The sequence below is a fragment of the Prinia subflava genome, chromosome 3, assembly GCF_021018805.1.
Source record: "Prinia subflava isolate CZ2003 ecotype Zambia chromosome 3, Cam_Psub_1.2, whole genome shotgun sequence".
In the NCBI taxonomy this organism is placed as follows: domain Eukaryota; kingdom Metazoa; phylum Chordata; class Aves; order Passeriformes; family Cisticolidae; genus Prinia; species Prinia subflava.
In genome coordinates this window covers 46,261,630-46,279,784 of record NC_086249.1, presented here as the reverse complement: position 1 = coordinate 46,279,784, position 18,155 = coordinate 46,261,630, and the positions used below count along the sequence as shown (strand labels likewise).

Here is an 18,155-nt window from a genome sequence, read left to right as displayed (position 1 = left end):
AACAAACTTCAGCAGAAGGTTATAAAACACTCTACAACCAACTTCCAGCTGCTACCAAATCTATACCTTACTGGAAGTACTGCCTGTATTTTTTATCAGACTGTGGTCCCATTCACCTAGTAGTAAGTTCATCTCTAAGTCTAAACTTACAGAAGATCCTCTGCTGCCTGTTTCAGCAATTTATAAAATGGTACTTCTCTGCTACACTCAAAAGAATGGATTTTTCAAAAGTATGTAAACAGATGAACAAGATACACCTTACATTTAATTAAAACCACCACAAAGCCATTTTCTGAGAATTTTCTTGAGGAAAAAAAAGCATCAGTGGTAGGTGCATTTATTGCTCTTTGAGGACTAGAGTAAGCTCCAAAACTGTGTTAAATTTCCAAGCCATAATGATAAACAAAATCCCCCCAACTACTTTACTCTTACTCTGTTCTTCTAGTGTATTATCAAAATTCTATATTCATTTCAGTCTGTACCTACAAGCCCCAGCAAAGAAGGCTAATCATAAAGAGTAGTTTGCTTTGGTAGCCATTCTCTGTCGAACAAAGAAAAGTCACTTTTACTGGGATCATCACTAACCCCTACAAGAAGTAACAGAAATTGGGATAAGAACTTCAAGCCTGAATGCCTATGATTCTTAAATTTACATCCTGATTGTCAAAGGTCATCAATATGGGAAGCCTCACCATCACCTAGAAATGGCATAATAAATCATTAAACATGAGGGACAAACATCTAACAAAACCCACTGGAGAAGAGTAGAAAAAAACCCAGAAGTCATTTCTGGTACACAATAATGCCAAACTAATTTAAAGGAAGCAAAATCAAAGTAATTGTTTGCTCAAAGAAAATAGTGAAAAAGTTTACTGTGACTTTTCTGTTTTACCAAAAGACGTTAAAGATTTTACTTTTGCAAGTATAAAAAATTACATAAAATTGAACAAGTTCCCGTTATTAAGCATAATAATGTGTTTAAACACGATGAGAATCACTCTTCATCTCTGCACAGCACCAAAATGAGAAGTCCTCATTTAGTGGGTACTAGCAAGTCCCTTAGTCCATAAGGTAACCAACAATGACAGAACACCTGATCTACCACAGGCTGTACCACTAGCATGTATGGCATCTTTACAATCCCTGCCTGCCAAACATTTATAACCTCTGAATATCTCTCTCGGGAAAGTCAATTCAGCTTCAGTGGAAGATGGAGATTTTTGCATATAACTGCAACCACAAACCAAATCCTGTTTCCAACACTGACAACACACAATAGGTGTTTGGAGGCTTGCACAAAATGAGCTGATAAGGATTTCTACACCACTGACTATAGCACAATTACTATCTTTGTTAGCAAATTCCAAAGGCAGACAAAGAGTTAAAGTGTTCCCAGACATTAAAGCCAGAAGGATGATCAGGTGCTTCAATTTGATACCGTAATTATGCTGCACTTCCATCATGCAATTCCTAAGTCTGAATGCTTTAGAACAGGCTAAAATAAATGAAGTGCTGTATCTCCAGTCACTCAGGAACTCCTTCCATCTTAGCTTTAGGCTATGATTTCCTGTACAACCATGCTGAGAATAAACTAGTTTCTTATTTACAGTGATCATTACCATGAAATAATTTACTGAATAATCTTACCCTTAGTCCACCTTAATAGCACTGCTTTTAGTAGCATAAATGCAGTAAATGAAAAATATAGGCCCACCTTAAGAAGTTTTCAGTCATTTGTTAAAGTATAATACATATTACAGAGTACATTTTAGTCTCATAAATTAATCAAAAGAATAGAAAAAGAACCAGTGCATTAAATCAATGAGAACAAAGACACACTATTCTTTTCTAGTCAGTTTTATGTCTCACCTACATCACACTGCAAACCCAGATCACAAATTATTCCCAGAAAGGTCATACCACGAATACACTTGCTATAATTGCACTGATATTCAGGCGTGTGCAGTTTTTAGTTAAAAAGACCATACTAGCAATGCTGCTGTTTATAATCTGATGTACTTCCTAAGCCATCAGAAGACAGGTCTGACACTTTACTTTATTAGCATCTGTAAGATGAATAGGTTACACAGGGGGTTTTTGTAGCAAAGGTGCTAACCATGCTCCTTTTTATTTACGCCTAAGCAAGATACCTTAACATATTGGAGGTTGCTAGTTTGGGCTGGGGTTGTTTGTTTGTTAGGGTCTTTTGGAGGGGATGGTGGTGTTTGTTTTTTAATTAATTTCCCCTCCCACTCTGCTAACTTAGCTAGCTTACCACTGATAGTCATTTCTCTGTTCCCCATTATCTAAATCACAGTAACTTGTAAAGGCTGAAACACTTCACTACCAATCCATTTGTCAGTGGGTTTCATTCTAGTTTTCAGATCAGCCTGTAAAGAATGCAAATCCTGAGACAGTAACAAAGGTTGTTTTTCAGCATTAGATACTTTAAAATCTTGTTTGCTCATTTTCACATACACATATATAGATGGTTTCATATTTATGCACTGCTCCAATGAGCAACCAAAACTGCAGCGCTAAGGAATGGTTTCTGGAAATCAGTTGAAGAGATTAATTTCTCAGCATCTGCCTGAAGTGCTAAATTACTGCTTTTAGAACCCTCTGGTATCTGTTGGTTCTTCCTGTCTTGAAAGAATGCAATACCAAGCACTGAAACAACCCTGAGTTCAAAGTGTATCATAACATGCAAAAAAATGCATCTATAAAAGATGCCAGGAAAAGCTCCATCAAAAAAGATATTGCCACCTACAGCTGGTCAGCAGACATACAAGGTGCAGACCCTAAATTCCTCACTGTTCTTTACTTAGAGCAGAACTAACAAAGTCAATTCCACCGACAACAGGGATTTTACTCTATCAGACAAAGTGAGAAACTGGACTTGTCAGCATGACACAACAGCAAGCACATTTTCTTCATCGAAGTTTCTACACACTTGACTGCCATTAGTGAGGTTAATAATTTTTCAAGTTCCACAGAAAGCTCAATTAAAGATATGAAGAGACTTTTTTAACAGTTCATTTCCTAGAACTCAAATCATGTGATTTTCAAAATGGTGGTAAGACTATAAAGCAAGTTTAAATCTGCAAGACACAAAATAACACCAGTGCCCCTAAGATGCAACTAAATAAAAAGTCACTGTAAATCTATGCTAATCCATCAGAAATCCTTGTTGTAAAGTATCTATTCCCTTTCTCGCCAAAGATAAAGCAGTAAAACTTCCAGCAAACAAAAAAGCCCGTATAAACTCTAACACCACTTACAAAATCAAAATAAGTATGCAAAACAGTTACCGAACCAAAAATGTAATTGAAGCTTCCAGATTTACCGTACTTACTTCACTCACTACTGCTTACTAAAATCTTCAAAAAGTATTGAATTACGTCTGTAAAAATCTCACTTGTACTTGGTCAACCTTTCCACTACACAGCTGCATACATGATGAACGTTAACCCAGCTTCCTGACTGTACTTCACTTTACAATCTAGTACTAGTTACTACTGCTAGAGATTTCTCTGCTCACAAGTCTTTTGATTCTTACGTTCATCTTTAATCTTCCTGCCCCCCTACAAACTTAGCAACAAGCGAAAATACGTCCTACACAAAAAACATTTCTAAAGGGATCCTTTAGTAAAAATTTCTCCTAAAAAACCAGTTGAGATTGTCAGATAATAAAAAATATTTTAAATCTCTATGCTGATATTGTGTTTCCCATCATCTTTTCCTCCTTTCTCTTCAGCTTCATTGGATAACATGCACAAACAGGTGAACACAACTTGCATCAGCCTAAAGAATGCAAACAATTCTACAGGAAACGTTTTCAAGGACAGGGAGGCAGTTATTAGTTCTCTTATCCTTCATTCACAAAATTCTGCTTTTGAGTAACAGCAAACAACATTTCAGATTAAGTTATTTTTAAATTCACTTACAGTAGCATTTATAAATGCTGTAAAATACATTAACTTCTAGTCTTCCCTTTACAGTGAAGTTTTAAAGTTTTCACTTAAAAATAATGTAAGTCCATACAAAATCTTACTGCAAGCACGTACAGCAAAACATTGTCTATGAACATGTAAAACTGATTTTGCAACACTAAGCATAAATACACAAAAAGATTCACTGTGATATAAGTATTCTTTCTTCCATGCTTAAATATCAAACACATGAAAATAAAAGCGATCCTGCTCTACAGTTCTAAAGATGAAATACTAAACTCAAAAGATGATGTCTAAAATTAACAAGATTTAATAACTAGTGAATAAATCAAGATAACCACTCCAAATCCAAGAAACTATGTAAGAACCATGCACTGAGTCCATACCATGGCTCAAGCTAAGGAGAAGGAAAAAAAAAGTATTTAACAACCAAAAAATTAAGAGATTATGAATCTCCCAACACACGAACATCTATAGCACACCCAACAGGCTTAAGAAAGACTAGTCAGAAGAACTATTGGGTGTTTTGTGATTTTGTTGGGGTTTGGGATTTTTTGTTCAGCAGTTTGATTGTTATTTTTTTTTAATACAGAAAGTACAGAGTATTATCTGTACGCTCTCTTTATTTATTAACATTTGCAAATTAATTTTCCACATGGCATTCTGCCAAGCAGCTCATATTTAATATCTAATCTTCACTATGACTTGAAATAAAAGTCATTCATACTGGAGAAATAAAGGTTACGGTTCTCAAAGCAGATACACTCCACACTGTCTATATTTAAAAGGCCATGCCCTGATAACAGGCGTACAAAGAGTTGCAAATGGTGTTCTAAAAACTGAACAGACTTAAAGATACTGGCACGGCCTTAAATGCAGTTATACACAGGTTTAAGGAAAGCTGGGAGTTAATCTATACAAGGTATTACATGGGTCAGATGTTTTTTCAAAGGCACGCTAAATGGAATTTTACAGCTTCTTCGCTGGCCCAATTATGTCATCACTCACTTCTTTTCTCCTACCTTTTCCTTTGCCAGGTTTAGAATCACTTGGGATGTATTGATAGAATTCTTCAGTGATATATGTGTGTGCAGATAAGACTGAGAGAAATGGGGATTTCAAACACACATATTTGCAATACACCTGCTTCTGAAATGCTTACGGTTGTTTTACAATACACTACCCTTTACTGCCTGTAAAAGAGGGGACTAATCTAACAAGCCAGCAAAAAACCTAACTGGAGAGATCCCATGGGCAGAAAGGCGTGGAGCCAAGCAGAATAACAATGTATCTTGCACTGCCTTTAGTGAGTAACAAACTCTAAGCTCCAGCCCAAAATGTCACTGCAGATGACAACAGAAGTAGCATACCTTGAGATCGCCTGGAAGCGGAAACAGAAGCAATCTCATTAGGTTTTTAATGTCACATCCAAATATACAGAGAGACATGCTGCTGTAAATTGTCTGACTGTACACAAAAGTGATGGCCACTACTGCCATACAAAAAAACCCCAATTATTTTTGGTCTCCATTTAATAGAGTCATATCCTGCTTTGTGTGAAGAATGTAAATGGTTTTCCAACTGCAGCTAAACAAAAGTGTAGTCTACCTGGAGATGACAGATTTAACAAAGACACAACGTGCATGGGAGAAGAAAGGATATGATCCTTGGCTAGCCAAACAACAGAGGAAGAAGGTATTTCTGGCTATTGTTACCCTGAGGGATTTAAACATTCTGGAAAAACTACTAATCATGTCAAACTGTTAACATATGCTCTTAAAATCAGGGTACAGACATATTCTAGATGTCACTTTCCAAAACACTGAGTATCAATAGACTTATGATTCTCCTACTCGGCTATGATCCCCTGAAAGCTTAGGGGGATTTTTTGGTTGATAAACGAAAACAAAACCCAACAACAACAACAAATAACACCACCAATACCAGTGGGGCCCGTGAAGAGAAGGATTAGTGTTTTGGTTTACAAAATTCAAATGAAAGAAAACCAAAAAACATTACTGAAAAACTGCTAGTAGCATAATGGTGACACTGTTGGGTTTAACACTTCAGTCTGTCTTCTACCACCTTCATGTACTTATTGACAAAAAAAACATGATCAGAATGCAACAGTGTTGGAACTTGTCTTCCAGCACTCCTGAAAGACAAGCTGCTACTCATTACAGTTCTCTGGCATGTTAGAAAGATGTGATGAAAGCCACTACAGCAGTCAACACCTTATGATCAACATAATCAGAGACTGCTGATAGAGTTAAGATTTTCAATATTAAGAAAATAGTCCAGCCTCTCCCAGCAACCCATTTTATTAAAAAAAAAAATTAATAAAGCCTGGCCACTGGTATTACTCCTGATTTAAGTTATGGCACCAAGAAGGTATTTAGGAAATACTTCAGCTCCCGTTGCTACGGCACTTTTCCCACCTTGTGTTTAGTGCTTTATTTTGTCTCCTCACCCTAATCTCAGTTTTTTTAGTGTTTTCTGTCTGGCTCCACATTCCCAAGGCACGTTATTTATCTTAAAAGTTACTTCTCCCATTAATGGAGCTTCTTAGACAGGAAGTTCTTTGAAAGAAGCACCAGTCTTCCTGGCCACTTGCATACCTGTATCACAGGAGGAGTCCTCAACACATTGAGGACTTTCCACACACAATTAGTATCAAACCATCACACTTAAAAATTGATGTTTCAGTCAATTCAGCCTGCACACACAATGGTCTCAACTCCTGTGCACGCACTGTCAAAGAAATGAGAGTATTAACATGCACGTACTATTAAGACCAGGCAGCGGTCTTTTGCTTGAAAAGGTGATGGTGAGAGAATACATGTGGCTGGAACTGGTGAAAATGGGGAAAAAATATGCAGTTTTGTCACTCTAACTGCACAGAATTGGCGCACCAGATTCAAAGGTTGACCACCCTTCGGCAGGCCTGAGCGGATCTCACCATGCATTAACACTTCGAAGGAAAACCATCAAGCCCAAAAGTACCCCAGGTCCAATTCAAAGAGCCACAACAATGTCGCTGAATACCCCTTATCCCACCATACTCGTTTGCCTGAAGTGTCTCTTGGCTGTCAAAGAGGATTTAAATACACCACAGAATTGCAACTGGTTCAACCTCAGTGAAGTCAATACTTGAAAAAGAGAATCTAAGGTGTTATAACATAAGGCAAGAAGAAGTCTAGGCTTGCGGAAAAAAAATAGACTTAATAAATATTTCCATATCATAGTCTAAAATGCAATCACCACTAGTATACCCACACTCTACAGTATTCTTGTCTTCCTCAACACAATGGGAATATACACATTGAACAGACTGTTAAGCAAAATTTACCCACACAGTAGTTTCAAAGCATAATCAATACAACCCACCCCCTCAAGAGAAAAACAGGTTCTTGAATACAATATCTGCATGCGCTGAGACCTGACAAATAGTATTTTAATTAGACAGAAACATCACTGCTTTGTTTCACAGAATGGCTGTAACAAGACCTGCAAGTTAGTGCAAATCAAACTATCAGTGCGTCCATCTTTTAATAAAGTTACAGGCAGTCTTACCTCTCATCCTCACCATCTACAAGAGGTGTTGTCAATGGCAGCACCTTCAATGGGAAGAGGGACGCCGAGGAAGGCATGTTGCTGCTACCGCCATCTGAAGCGGCCGATGCTCCACCACCGCTCTCGACGCTGGCAGCCTGAGGTAAACCCACCAAGGAAGGTTCCGTAGGGCGTCTGCCGTCTTCGATTTGGCTTGCAATGGACTGAGCTAGTGATTGTGCGGGGAACTGGGTAGAGCTTAGTGGCATCTGCTGTGGCACACTCTGTGCCACTGGCATACCTATACTTGTTGATATCAAGGGAGGCTGACTAACACTTGGAGCCAAATTGCCATTCTGCACGGCCGACGCCTGGGCTATACTCTGTGGCTGTCCCAAACCTACAGAAGCAGAAGGTATGCCAGGAGGCACAGCTGAACCAGCTTGACTTGGTGCAGGAACAGTACTAGCAGAGGGTATGGGGCTTACCGCAGGCAGCTGCTGGCCAGTCATTCCTTGGACTACAGATTCCACTCCTTGTGCCTGCGGCTGTACAGGTAACAAGGTGTTTTGCTGAGCAATGACCATTTGCTGAGGAAGGCCTGAAGCACTAGCCTGTAATCCCTGCTGCATTATTCCTGTCTGCACAGGCTGCACTACTTGGGAAGATGGAGGAGCGGCCGTTGATGGCATAACTGGAGGTGGAATTTGGTTTGTAGCAGATGGTGGTTGCACCACAGCAGCTACGCTTCCCTGCTGCCCAACATTTAGTATCTGACCACTGGCAGCTACACCTGGTATTGCTGCTGGGGCGTGTGCAACAGGCTGAGCTGGGGCAGCAGCTGGATGTGCTTGCACTGAAGGCTGCATGCCCTGCGCCTGGGCAACAGGAACTGGTTGCCCAGTTCCTACTCCTGTAGAACTTGGCTGCATGGCAGGGGCTGGAGTCTGAAGGAGCTGCTGATGTTGAATGTAGTCTGGCATGGCCCCTGCGACAGAGTTTTGGTTCACCGGCTTAACGTGACCCGCGGCCATCTGCGTAGGAACTGGCTGCTGCTGCTGCTGCTGTCCGTACTGCAACTGCTGCTGCTGCACCACTGGCAAAGTCTGCACAGGCTGAGCCGGCTGCGAATATGGCAGCTGCTGTTGAGCCATACTCTGAAGGGCAGGCTGCTGGTGGCCCAGAGATGGGGATACACCTAGTATATTAACTGGGGCTGGCTGGACCCCAGTAACAGTGGTCAGACTGGCCTGTGCAGGAGGTTGGACCCCTGGCTTCTGCTGTGGATAGTTTACTTCTTGAGAATGCAGCTGGACTTGTGCAAGCTGTGATTGAGAAACACTCTGTGGTATACTAGATGCTGGAATTGCTGGAGGAGCAGCACTGCTAAAATCCATCTGCTGCGGACCCACACCTTGAAATGCTTGCTGCTGTACCACAGTAGGTGCTCCCATTTCTCCACTTCCCACACTTTCTGTATAGTGACTCAGTGTGCTTACATTGCTGCTAACAGAACTCCCACTGGTGCTCTCCCTTTCAGAAGTCACTTCAAGCGGGTTTTGTTTTATCGTCTCTACTGCTTTGTTTACTGCTACTCCCTCCGAAACTGCAACAGTGTTGTCTTTATCATAGAATTCAGTGCATGTCCATCTACCTTTTTTGAAAGGTTCAGAACTAGAATCTAATTTTACAACCCTAAACCTTGATGTGCCAGATGCAGGCTGCTGCTGGCTTGATCCCACTGCCATTCCTGCAGTTGGATTAGTAACATTGTTAATGACACTAGAGGAAGCACTCGTACCATTGCCAACACCACTCAAGATATTCACATTAGCATTGCTGCTAGTTCCAGACAAAGCATTTACATTACCAGTACTGATGATGTTGCTTAAATTTATAGTACCAAGCACATTGCTTGCCACACTAGAACTACCACCACCAATATTACTTAAGGTACTAGTTCCAGCAGCAGGACTTATACCTAAATTGCCAGGAGTACTTGTAGTGCGGATATTAGACACGGCAGATGCCGGGGAACCAGTGGATGATGCAGCAGAAACTGGTGCAATTGATATAACATTGTCAGAGCTTCCAGTTGTTGATAGTTTTCTAAACGATGGACTGGGCGGTGGTCCTCCAGAAACTGGGGCGCTACCCACCCCAGGATGCGATGGATGATGGTGTCCATGATGGTGGTGGTGAAGATGGTGGTGGTGATGAACATGATGGGGATGAACACTTCCATTGATCACAACACTCTGCTGTGGGTGATGAGGCAGAGGAGCATGCTGCTGAGGAAGATGAGGCTGGTTTGGAGAAACAGCCCCAGGAGTCTCTGCCTCTTGGAAGTTATTTAGAGTCTCTTCAGAAGAACTCCTCTCAGGTTCTCCCAAGTCAGTGGCTCTGGATAAAGACACATCCAGGATTTCTGAAGATGACAGGTCTTCAGTGTGAGATTCATCCAGGTCATCGTAGCTTTCTGTATCCTCAGCTATGCTGTTATTAGAGCTCATACTAGCTGATATTTGAGCAGGGGTCACACTGGTAATTTGAAAGCCACTTTTCTTTTTCATTTGAGCTCCAGTCTGTGCAAGGGGCTGTGGCTGGAGCTGAGACTGCGAGAGGAGATTCAGGCTTTGTGGATGAGGAGGTGTCGGCTGCGGACCGGCTGTTGAAGCTGCTGCAGGAGATGGAGGCGGCGGCTGGACCAGCAAAGGCGGCTGATAATCCTCGGCAGAGAGGGCAGCGCTCCCAACGCCGGTACCTGGTGCAGTGGGAGCAGTAACGCAGCTGCTGCCGCTGCTACTGCTGCTGCCCCTTCTAGGAAACATCGCCGGGTGCGCCATCTTCCTAGCACTAATGTCTGCGGCTGAGTCAGGCTGGTGCATTGTATCGGGTGTATTTTAAGAGTGCAATCCCCCGGTATGGAAAGAGACAGACACACACACACACACACACACAGTTAGCTGTGTGCTCAGGGCAGGGCAGACACCACCATGCACAACCCCCCCGACTCCCGCAGCGCACGGGCTGAGGCGGCTCGGCACCGCCGCTCACCACCAACCCCCTCCCCTCCCCTCCTCCTCCCCTCCGAGACAGGGAGGGGGCGAGCACCGGTCCTCTGCCGCCTCTGAATGTGACACTTTCAATCCTCCGCCATTCACTTTCTTTCTCCCTACCACCCTCCCCCCCTCCTGCCTTTGATTTCTACCACCACCTCCCTGCTCGGCCGCAACCCCCTTCCCCAGCCCCCCGACTGCGCCTCTCCCGGGAGGGCAGCCAGCCGGCCGCCCCGGGGGCGAGCCCCTTCCTCCTCCCCGCGAAGGCTCCGCCGGGCGCCGCGGCTCGCCGGCAGCCGGCAGCACCGCCCTCCCTCCCTCCCCGCCTCGGCGGGGCGAGGGCAGCCGGCGGGCCCGCAGGGCAGCCCGGCGAGCCGGCCGGCGCCCCTCGCCATCATCGCTCTTAGTAGTAGTAGGAGGAGGAAGGCGCGGATACGTACAGGACTGGCGCACAGCAGGGCGGCAGCGGCAGGCTGAGCCGGGCAGGGACATCCCCGTCAGTGGCAGCCATGGAGCTGAATCATTTTGGGTATTAGACGGAATGAGGACGGAAGAAAAGCAGCTACAGCAACCCGACAAGAGAGTCCATGAAAAGGCGAGAGGGAGGAAGGGAGGAAGGGGGAGCCAGCCAGGCAGCCTCTCTCTCCTCCCTGTGTCTGGCTGTCTCTGGAGGAGGCTCCGCTCCGCACGCTCTTCCTTCCCCCTCCGCCGCCTCCTCCCCCTTTATAACAGGCGGCACCCGCTCGTCCTCCGCAGAACCGCGCCTGGAATCCGTCCTCCTCCTCCCGCGAGTGCGTCCGCCCCGTCCTTTCTTCCCTCAGGGTCTACTCCCGGCTTCCCCGCCGCCGCGGGTCTCTCCCTCCCTGTGCCTGCCCCGTCTCCTCACGGAGCGCTGGAGGAGGCGCCGCGGGGGGGAGGAGGGGAGCGCTCGCCAAAGGGGAGGGCGGGCGAGAGACAACGTAAGATGGCGGCGGCCGCCGCGCACGCGCGCCCCGCCGGCAGACATAAAGCCCGTCTGGCCGGGGCCGGCGGAAATGGGGCTCGGCTCGCGTGGCGGAAATGGCCGAGCGGCGCCGAGCCCGCGGCGGGCGCGGGTGTCCCGCCTGGGCAGGGGGCGAGGCTGCGGCCATGGCGGGCGGCCGCCCCCTCCCCGGCCGCGTCGTGTACCCGCCAGGTGCCCCCTCTCTGCCCGCAGCATGACTGTGCCTCACATGACCTGCCGCCGCCGCCTCCCTCCCCCTCTCCTCAGCGCCGCTGCAGATTTATTCAAGTTATTCATCACCTTCTCTCTCTCCTCCCCTCCCTCGGTCCAGAATATTCCTGCCCGCTCCTTCCCCCGCGCATGGGGAGGAAAGCGGAGTGTGCGCGCATCCCCCTTGCTCGGGGCCGCCTTTCCCTTTGTGCCCGGGGCGGGCGGCTCGCCCCGCTGCCCCGCTACCCCGCTCCATCCCATCCATCCCATGCCCGGCGGGGGTCGCCGCCCACCCCGCAGGCGCCCTCAGCACCGCCGGGGCAGCGGTGCCCGGAGGTCAGGTGGAGTCGCTCATCCGCATCCACATGCGGCGCGTCAGTGTGCGTGTGTGTTCGTGGAGGATCTTCTCATGAAAGCTGCAGAGCACCGTACCGAAACACTGATAGATTGAACAAAACAAAACAAAACAAAAATTACTCCATGGGATCGAGGTGAAATCAACCGACCTTCCTTCACTGTTTCCAGCACGGGCATCCTCAGAGCCCGGCGGCAAAGCTCAACACGCCCACCACAGTGAGGCTACTCCCATCCCATCCCGTTCCATCCCAACCGGAGCTAGCTTCTCCCCTTCGCTGAGCACCAACCACCTGATCTCCAGAGACACTCGATGCACACATATCTGCCGGGAGATTTTCCTTCACATCCTTGTGCCTGTTGGCTTGCACAGAGCTGCCTGGAAGGTATCTCACGGCCCCACCATGATCAATGGATCCAGCCCAATGGATCCCCACCACTGGCATTGCTCTACCTCTCCTGGCAGCAGAACCCTCTCCAGTGGTACTTTCAGAGCTCCATAGCTGGGGTGTCCTGCATTCCTACAGAGATGGGGAGAGGTTCACACCCTCTGCCCTGTTTCTCCACCAGCCTGGTGGTACGTAGGGTGTGCACCATGCCTGGAGAGTTCCTCACATTCCCAGCTCCTGGCACCATGGCCTTGTCTCCAAACAGAGGCATCCCTTAGCAGGCTGGAGGTATCTCAAATCACTGCTTTGAAATTGGTCTGGCTTGCCTGGAATGGTGAAGTGTTTGCAGGACTGGAAGGGCTCAGGCTAATGTTGTAACCTGGCTGTGGAGCCCATTGGTCAGGACAATCAACAGGGCATGGAGAAGAAACAGGGCTTGGCTCTTGCTGCGGTGAATATTTAAGCATATAAGGAAGAGTAGTAGAGCTTTAATGGGAAAAAAGTTGTGAGAGTCCAAGGTATTATATCATATAGCTGAGTCATTAGAGAGTTCTTATGGGAGATGTAAATGTTAGTTCCTTCAGGCAGAGAGGAGATTTGAGTCTCCCATGTTTAGTGTGTGGTGTTTAATCACCGAGGAACTAAAATCCTGCTTTTCTTGCTCCATTTTGTGAAAATGTCAAGGATTCAAGGTCACACACAGTGAGAGCTTTTGCTGCCTGTTCCTGAATTTCACCCTTCCATCTTGCCTCTCCTTGCTAACCTGGCTTATCTAACTCTCATTTGGTGTGGGGATAGGGGTGGCTTTTGAGAAAACACTGCCTTTTGCAGTTTAATTCCTTTTATCTGAAATGCAGGCATTCAGCTCAGGTCTCCAGGCACCTGAAAGGTAGACTTGCAGCCCTCGCTCCTTCCATGGCTGTACTGCCTTTATACAGACACTAAAAAACATTTGACACATAGTTAAATAAGATTCTTCTTTTCCTGAGGGCAAGACAATATTTTTTTTAACCCATACTAGATATAAGTAGATAGAAGCCCCTACTTAAAGACCATACTACCAGAAAGTAAGCTGCCTACATGTAATCTTTGCAGATTTCTGGACAGTATCACCAAAGTGCCCACAGTCTGTCTACATCTTGATCTTTGGTGCAACACTGAAACCTTAGATTGTCTTTAATGAGATACTCACATTTTTGAGATGAGAGCTCAACAGTGCGAGTCAACTGCCATTAAAAATCCCTGTTCTGTCTGCTTATAACTTTCCCAGAAAAAAATCCTTTGAGGACTCGAGTCTTCCATGACAAGTCACAGCTCCAAGATGATTTTTTGAATGTTTGAACAAAGTCCAACTACTTTTAAGCACATAGGCTATGAATACAGATGAGCTGGCTTCTAGACTAAGAAAATTCTGCAAGAGCAGCCTAAAAAGGATTGAACTGTAAAGTTTGTATGCACCTAATCAATATCAATGAGGCTGAAAAAGAATTAAAAGAGCAATATTATTATTGATTAAATGTTTGCTTTGCCCATGCTAATTAACTTATATTTGTTTTGAGTAGGTGGGCTGCTTCATAGTACAGTGGGTGAAATGGGGATTTTTTAAATTGGGTCCATATAGTTCTCTTCTTGTAAAGAGAAACTGAAGAAAAAATGAAATTTAACAGTGTCAAATAAAAAAAATAAATAAATAACAGTGTTAATTTATCCGCATAATGTGGTCACTGATCTCTTAACAATCAAAATAATAGTCTAGACTAGACAAAGCACATTGGAAGGGGCATGTTTGAAATGCTGTTGTAATGTTTTAATGCTGTTTGTAAATATGAATGTTTTCATGTTACACCCTTTTTCTTTCCTTATCTATTTTTTCAGGTATAAGCTTACTTCTCTTTCTTTCATTTTTTTGTAAGCATTAATCTAAGCATAAAAATGGGATTCTCAGATGAACAATTTTAATTTCTTTTCATATCCATTGGATTATTTGAAATTAAAATTAAACCACTGAATTTTATAATTGTTTGGATTGTGTTCTTCAAGGTGGGAAAAGAAATTTCATCATATACCTAATTTACAAAACACTAGATATTTAAAAATTCAGCCGCCACACAACTAACCATGTGTAGAAAGTAAGTGAAATTACTGTAATAAGTAGTTATTCCAAACAGGTCGACCTGCTATTTTTTAATAAAATGTATTGATCAGCCAGCTGGAACCAGAGTGACTTGTGTCATCACTGGATGGATTCAGCAGCTTGTTGACCATGGTCACTGCTCATAACTACAGGGCAGACAGTCCTGCAGTCCCATCATTACCTCAGCTGCAGACCAAAGACTGCTGGAGGGTTGCCAGGACAGAGGAATCCCTTTGGATTGCATCTCCTGCATACATGCTTCCCAAATGAACAAGCACAGATGAGCTTGGTACTGTCTTGGCTGCCAAGCAAGAGGAGTGAGGGTCTGGAATAACCCTTATTTCAACTTTAAAATCTTCTGATTCAGGCTAGTGCAAGAGAACACGATCTTCACTGTGTAAATATTTAGAGATCTGTCTCCTGTATATGTAATGTTTCTTCAGACAGGAAACAACAAGCCTTGTTACCACCACAGATTCTCCAAGGATACCAAAAGAAGCAGTATTTTAATATTTTCTTTCTTTGGCTCCTTTACTGTTGGACACAGTTGTGTGCATTCATCCTAGCATATGTAGTGGTTTATGTCTTTGTACCGAGTAATTATAAAGCCAACAAGCAGGAATAGTATGGGGTTTTTTTTACTCAAAACAGTCAGAATCATGACAAATCAGTCTGATGCACGCTTTAAATCCTGTGTGATTGCTTCATAAATAATTTTTTTAAAAATTTAAAGAAAAGAATTTTTTTCCCATGAGGCTGCCATTGTTGGTTTAGACAGAAAGCTTCTCTCTGTTCATTAATATTGCTGACTACAGTCTCTAAGTTGATTTGCAAAGATGTATGCAATTTTTTCTTCCTTCTAAGAGAAGTAGTCATAAGAAAATTCTCATCTTTCAGCCCTGAAAAAAGTAGTAATTCTGCTTCTGCATTTTCTTAGAAAGTTCAAGTCAAGTCTTGATCTTCCTTTTTTGTTTTGTTTTTAGTTGGCTGGTTAGTTGGTTGATTGAATTTACTGATTCCAAAACGCCTACTAAGACATTTTTCACCCCTTATTTTAATTCTTATTAAACAGTGTTGAACATTTGGGAAAGGGAATTTTTCTCACAAGTTTTTATTAAATAAAGGCTTGCAGAAATCCACAATTCTAGCAGTCTTGAAAAAAAAAATCAGTTCTCTTTAGACTCTTTAGTAAGGTATGTTCCAATGCCAATATACACAAAATCATATCTTTCTAGATCACCTGGAAAAGTTGTTTGAAAATATTCATTATTACCTGCACTTGGGGAATGTGGCCAAGTAGGTAGTCCTTTTTTTAATGGGGATTGCATCCAAATTCAGATTTAATGAAAGATGTTTAGGAGCTTTACCATTGCTTTAAACTTTGTAGGTGTGTAGACTACATACAGGAATATATAGACTGTATTGTGGGAGCAGGGGTTAAAAGTAAATCCTCTGCCAGCCTATGGTTAATGAATTAACAGCCAAAAGTTCGCCAGAATTTTATCACTTTATTCATCTTGCTCTCCTTTATTCCTCCATTTTCTCTTCAATTTGTAGTCAACCGATAAAGTTGCATCATACAGAAATGCCAAGTTATGGAAAGTTATTTCCCAGATCCCTCAACATGCAACTGTAATGAATGCAGTATCACTGTAGTGTGAGATCATTTATTTAATTGTTTGTAGAGTACAGGTCTTAGATTGCTAACTGTTTGATCTTTGATTAGTCAGCCAAATGGTATATATAATTAGGCTGAAGATTAAATAAAATAGATGAGCAAATCAATGGAAAATGGTCCAAGAGTTAAATAGAGCCTCCCTCCCCTCCTCCCCCTTTTTTTTTTTTTTTTTTTGGACTGGTAAATCAATGAGCAAAGTAGCAAGTCAACTATTTTTTTAGATTCATTTTAGTTTTTAGGAATTAATCATAAACATTTGCATAGGACTGCTTAAAAATGCTGAAAGTGTGAGCTCTTAGTTTGTAGTTCTCGGTTGCAAGGGTTGTATGGAATTGTTTTCTTTTCACTGATCCTAACCCTGATAGAGGAAAGCACTTAGGAAAATGCTTTGTTTAGGAACATACTTTTTGTTCCCTCACTAAACTAAGAATTTTGTGATGTCTCAAAGTTTTGTGATTTATGTGTAATTTTCTTGAATGTGTCTGTTGTGATAAGGCATAAATCTTTAAATTCTCAGCCTAGAATAAAATTTTATTTTTCCCCTGAAGAGAAGGGTTTCTTTGATGCTGAATTCTTTGGAAAAGTAGAATATATAGTTCGTTAGTATTTAGTACAGCCACATAATTTTTGTCATATCACACAGATAGGATGTCCTGATTGTGGAGGATACAGAGAAATTCTTCATGAACTTATTTAATTGTCTGAAGCTTGTGTATCTAATTTTCATCTCCTTTTTGGCTGTGTCAACAGTATTTCTGACCATTTAGAACATATTCTGTGGAAGCAAGTATTTGTTTGCAGATATCCAGAATTTCCTATGGTACAGTACTTGAGCAAACTTCAGCTTTGTTTTCTATATGCATTAGCTGTAGTGTAACTGAACTGCTTACTGAAAGCAAGCACAGACTGGTCTTGAGCACAGAAGAAGTAAACACAATTTTTATCAATAGTCACTTGGTATGTTTCCTGATAACTCCAATAATAAAAGTTTCTCTGCTAAAGGACTTACAAACTCATCCACAACAACATTAAGTTTAATTCTTCTACATCTGTCAGGTCTTTGGTTTGTTTCCCTACGTTATGATTTTTCAGGCGTCTCGTCTCTGATTATCTCTGCATTTTAAATACTATATGTGTCACTTTTGCTTCTGCACACATACACTGACAAGCTTTGAAAGTCATATTAAAAATGTCCTTGTGACAAAATTCAGTTAGAAACAGGTTTAGGATTTCCAACTCAAGCACGAGAAAAAAAATTGCCTTAATAACTTTCAGCAGAACAAAAGATATGCAAAGTCCTGACAGTTCAAACACATAGTCAGAGGCTTAACTTCAGTCATGTGAATAGTCCCTTTGACTATTAACTTTTGGTTACCAAACCCCTTAAAAACTTAACATTAAGCGTGTAAATATTTGTAGGCTCAGAAGACAAAAAGATGAGGTATGTGCTAAGGTGTGGCCTTATGGAGACTTAGGATTTTGTTTACCTTTAGTTGGTAACACTGTTGAGTCCTTATCAAGAAGAAAGTTACTCCTTATGCTGCGTATATCTTTTTGAAAAATGATTCTGACATTATGTCTGACAGAGCTTTGTGTCTTAACTTAAAAGCCAGCCCTGCAATCTTTCATGGCTTTAGGATCAAGCCACATTACTCTGTTTCCAGTTTTACCTGTTATTAAGGCATTTTAACTGTTGTTCATAAGAAATTAGAAAATTCCCTATTTTTAGTAGCTCATCAAATAAAAATGCATGCTGCTATTGATTGGAAAGTGCTTTATTCCTGCTCAGTCTTAATACCTTTATTAGTAGTTTCAGCATGGAAGCACTGATGAGAGTTTAAAAC

At 42.8% G+C, this 18,155-nt stretch overlaps 1 protein-coding gene across 4 annotated transcripts in view; it reads right to left on the bottom strand.

Moving 5' to 3' along the window:
• Positions 1-11,418, bottom strand: part of TSC22D1 (TSC22 domain family member 1) — a 91,895-nt gene extending 80,477 nt beyond the window's left edge. For 3 of the 4 annotated variants that reach the window (XR_010079650.1, XR_010079649.1, XR_010079651.1), the window contains exon 1: positions 7,527-10,383. Coding sequence is in view for 1 of the 4 variants with exons in the window: in XM_063392138.1 (XP_063248208.1) it covers positions 7,527-10,351 (2,825 nt within the window). In the remaining 3 variants the exon portion in view is untranslated. Of the gene's footprint in view, positions 1-7,526; positions 10,385-11,004 lie in introns of those variants that run through there. The other variant, XM_063392138.1, reaches the window with a different exon arrangement.
• Between the last annotated feature and the right edge of the window lie 6,737 nt (positions 11,419-18,155).